Here is a 3,408-nt window from a genome sequence, read left to right as displayed (position 1 = left end):
CAAGTAGTTGCGAGTTGTATGTCGAAACATGAACCATCTACTCATCAGAACCAAGGTCATCGGAGTCAAAATCTAGATCGTCGATGTCCTCTCCAAAGACTCGCAGCAGGTTGGATTCTGCGGTGTTAGTAGCCTTTTGTAGGTTGGAGTTCGCAGCTTCTTCGAAGTAGATGCGTCCTGTCGTTTTACCGGCATTGGCTAAAGGGTCTGGCCAGATTCCCTTCTGAATCATCTCCTTGGCGAATTTATCTCGCCACTGGTAAAATGAATCTGCTGACATTCGTTCTTTCTCGGGTATGACAGGCAACGCGTTGAGGCCTTTGAACTCAGGTTCCTCGTCCAGGCGATCATCAGACATGTCGTCCGACAAAACATCGACAGTTGTAGCAGTGTCAGCTTTTGGTCTGGTCATGGCGTCAAACATTGACAACACAGGAGAATTGTTCATCTCTAGCCACATCTGGACCTCGGAGGCGATGGTGAACAGCATCTCCATCCCCCTACATTCCTCACCGGCTAAATCGATGACGTCCTTCAACTGAGCTTCTCGATCTCCATCAAGGTTGTCGTCTGCATTATGTCGCCAAAGAAGGCTCACGCTCCATGATGGTCACCACCGGAGCGCTCTCAGGATAGTCTGCGAGGAGGTCCATCTTGAGATGTGCTACAAGGTGCACAGGTTCTACAGGAGGTCGGAGGTGAAACTCCACAGACCGGTTGCCTATGACTTTGAACTCTTCCTCCGTGTAGACGCAAGCCAAGGCCTCTAATTCATTGGTGAGTAAGTCATCCATGCCACAGGTCCCTTCGCTATTTCGGAATTTCCACATGGCTGACGACCTCCACAACTACTTCGACGTCGCAGAGGAAAGTTGGTGTTCGGAGTTCCAGCAACCTCTGTCGTCGAAGGACGGTTGGAACTGGGCCAGAGAGAAATCCGTAAGATCATGGATTAAAAGCCTGTCTACGAAGGACCGGCGGCCCTTTCTCGCTTTCGGCTGCAAACTTTCGGCTGCTGCAGAGGCTCGGTGGGATCCGAGCACTGCAGCGCGCGCTTGTGTATGGATATATAGGGTCCGCGGACTCGTCGAGTACCTTGACGGTCTACAGAAGTACGTGAAATTCATGGGCGCGGTGCCTGGACGGCACACCCTGTGGCTCCGATTGCTTGCACTGCTTGTGACGGGCTACAACTCGCATCAAAACTCGTCTGCTGAGCGACGGATCCTGCCAGCTGAAGCTATCCTGCGGGCAGTGAACGGCGAGGCTTACCTGGATGCCGATGACGAAGGCTACCAGAGCATAGAGTCCACATGCTCTGTTCAAGGCGTGCGAGCCTTCTTCTGGGCTGTGGGTTGCTTGACGGATATTTATGCAGTGGATAATCTCTCCCACCGCTTTCACGTGGTCTGGAATACAGCAGGCTTATTCGCTGTTCGAGTCCTCAATCACTTCAGCCACACCTTCGCCCTATTTAACCGTTGTACTTCCGTACATAAAACGTTCATCAGAGCTTTCCGACTTATCGGAGAGGTTTCCAGGACTGATGAGGTCCAATGTCGTGTCTCCTGAAGCCGCCAATAACGAGAAAAGAGCGCTCGTGGACTACTTCGCTCAAAATCCTCTTGGATTACCGGTACTGGGAACCCCTGAGAGTTTTCGAGTTTCACCAATAGAAGGCGAGTACTCGGCAGAGAGGCTCGTTTTGCTTCTTACAGGTCTCCACTACGACATGATGCTTTCGCTCGTGTGTCTTCTGTTGGCGTCGGACGACCCGCTCTGCTGGGACTCCGCGATCGACACTGTCTCGGTAATTGCGGATGCGGATGTCGTACGGACGATGGCACTTCTACGTTGCCTTCAACCCAAATCTCAGGGCCGGCTTCTTCGCAAATGGCTGGCCGCCTGGAAGGGTGACCTCCGGGCGTTGATCGAGAGTCCTGCTGCCATTCTGGAGAGTGTCACCTCCGAACTGGTGGAGGTGGCTTCCAGCTCCCACGACACGGCGGATGAGAAACAGCTGCTGGCTGAGTTCTTACGTCACGCCCCTCACACAAAGGAACGACCGAAGCCACATCTGCTTTGTCTTCTCCGAATTGGAGAGCGACTAGAAGTTCCAGATGGACCAATATCCACAGAAAATCCCATCTGGGTGGAGATAATGCTGGAAGACCTCGCGACATCCGCCGCCACAGAGGATTTCGCAGCATTTCTGGCCTCAGCCTTGCACAACCCAGCCGTGGGCGCCCACTATCTCCGTGACCGGATTATCCCTACCGTTAGACGTCGTGACCGCGATTGCTTGCCCAAGCTCCTACCAGTGCTCCACCAGCGCTTTCTGGCCGTGTGTTCTTCGGAAGAGCCCTCCTTGATGGTGGATTGGGGCATTGTAATCGCAGAGTTGCAAGTGGATCTGATGGGCAACGCCGAGGACGCAAGGAGCACCTTGAAGTCGGTAGTCGAGTGTCTAATTACTGCTTTGGATCTCAACCTCACCCAAATGACGCAACCTATATCGCTGGTCGCCGCCAGATTCAAGAACCAAATCATTGGACGTGTTTGGGAGTACTGGCTGTCGGAGGAGTTGAAGGGTTCGGATAGCGACTGGGTGGTCGCTTGTGAAGCCTATCTGAACTATGTGTCCCTCACCCCAGACGTATGGGATGGCAGGGAGAGCCTTAACGACCTCCTCGGCGGGCATGAAAGCGGATTTCCTCTGCTAGACTCTATCGTGAGCCACTGGCTACACCTATGCGGAAGGCTCTCTGTAAATGTGGCGCGGCAGACCATTACCGTGGCTACCCTTCGATACGTTCAAGGTCACGCCGCCTCCGAATCGAATACTCTGGTTACAACATTCAGTCGACCCCGCCCCGCCGTCATCGAGCCGGACGTCAGCGTGCTGGCGCCTGCCATTGTCTTGCGTCCTTGGTCTTCGAGGCCTTCGATCTGTAGGCAGGCAGCTGCTCCTGAACGAGCATCGAGCTTCGAGAGGCTGCCCCCTCTTGTGAATGCTTTTGTAGCCTGCGCCACTCGATCCAACATCCCAGACACCGACGAAACAAACCGAATTGTAAGCCGTCTCCGTCTTCTTCCTGGGCTGCCCATTGCGGTCTCCAATGTCAAACCCGACGTCCTCGACGAGCGCGACCTGCTGCTGTCCTTCGCTTCGCTGATTGCGTCACCCGACGCAAGTCGGCTAATTTCCAGAAAGCACCTTGCCCACAAGCTCGCTCAGTTCGACAACGTCTTCAAGTGTGTCAATGACTTGTTGTGAAATGCGTAGAAATCCCCATCCGTTTTCAAGCAGCCCCGTTGAGGGATCGTCGCGGTCTAAAGGAACATTCCACCATTCATATCTTTGAATCCTTGGAAACTTTATTTTGACACCGGGTCGACCGAGAGTTC

The 3,408-nt window shown here is 53.7% G+C and overlaps 2 protein-coding genes across 6 annotated transcripts; one reads left to right on the top strand and one right to left on the bottom strand.

Annotated features, from left to right (window-relative positions):
- Nucleotides 1-37: 37 nt before the first annotated feature.
- Nucleotides 38-794, bottom strand: KVP17_000062 (uncharacterized protein; the record flags this gene model as incomplete). Of its 3 annotated transcripts, XM_068515792.1 has the most annotated exons (2): nt 38-570; nt 599-794. In XM_068515792.1, 2 exons carry the CDS (start codon nt 792-794, stop codon nt 38-40), a joined length of 729 nt encoding a protein of 242 aa, XP_068376320.1. The 3 variants fall into 3 exon arrangements, with proteins under 3 accessions (XP_068376320.1, XP_068376318.1, XP_068376319.1); XM_068515790.1 differs by lacking the exon at nt 599-794 and having other exon boundaries at nt 38-496; XM_068515791.1 differs by lacking the exon at nt 38-570 and having other exon boundaries at nt 576-794.
- A 34-nt stretch (nt 795-828) lies between these two features.
- KVP17_000061 (uncharacterized protein) lies at nt 829-3,277 on the top strand (the record flags this gene model as incomplete). Of its 3 annotated transcripts, XM_068515788.1 has the most annotated exons (2): nt 1,126-1,350; nt 1,379-3,277. In XM_068515788.1, the coding sequence occupies 2 exons, from the start codon at nt 1,126-1,128 to the stop codon at nt 3,275-3,277; spliced, it is 2,124 nt and encodes a 707-aa protein (XP_068376316.1). The 3 variants fall into 3 exon arrangements, with proteins under 3 accessions (XP_068376315.1, XP_068376316.1, XP_068376317.1); XM_068515787.1 differs by having other exon boundaries at nt 829-1,572; XM_068515789.1 differs by lacking the exon at nt 1,126-1,350 and having other exon boundaries at nt 1,733-3,277.
- Nucleotides 3,278-3,408: the final 131 nt, after the last annotated feature.

Source organism: the organism of the source record quoted next, assembly GCF_019968985.1.
Source record: "MAG: Porospora cf. gigantea B chromosome Unknown PgB_NODE_2542_length_3408_cov_126.302, whole genome shotgun sequence".
In the NCBI taxonomy this organism is placed as follows: domain Eukaryota; phylum Apicomplexa; class Conoidasida; order Eugregarinorida; family Porosporidae; genus Porospora; species Porospora cf. gigantea B.
Note: the sequence above shows the minus strand (reverse complement) of the source record. Positions and strands in the feature narration are given on the sequence as shown.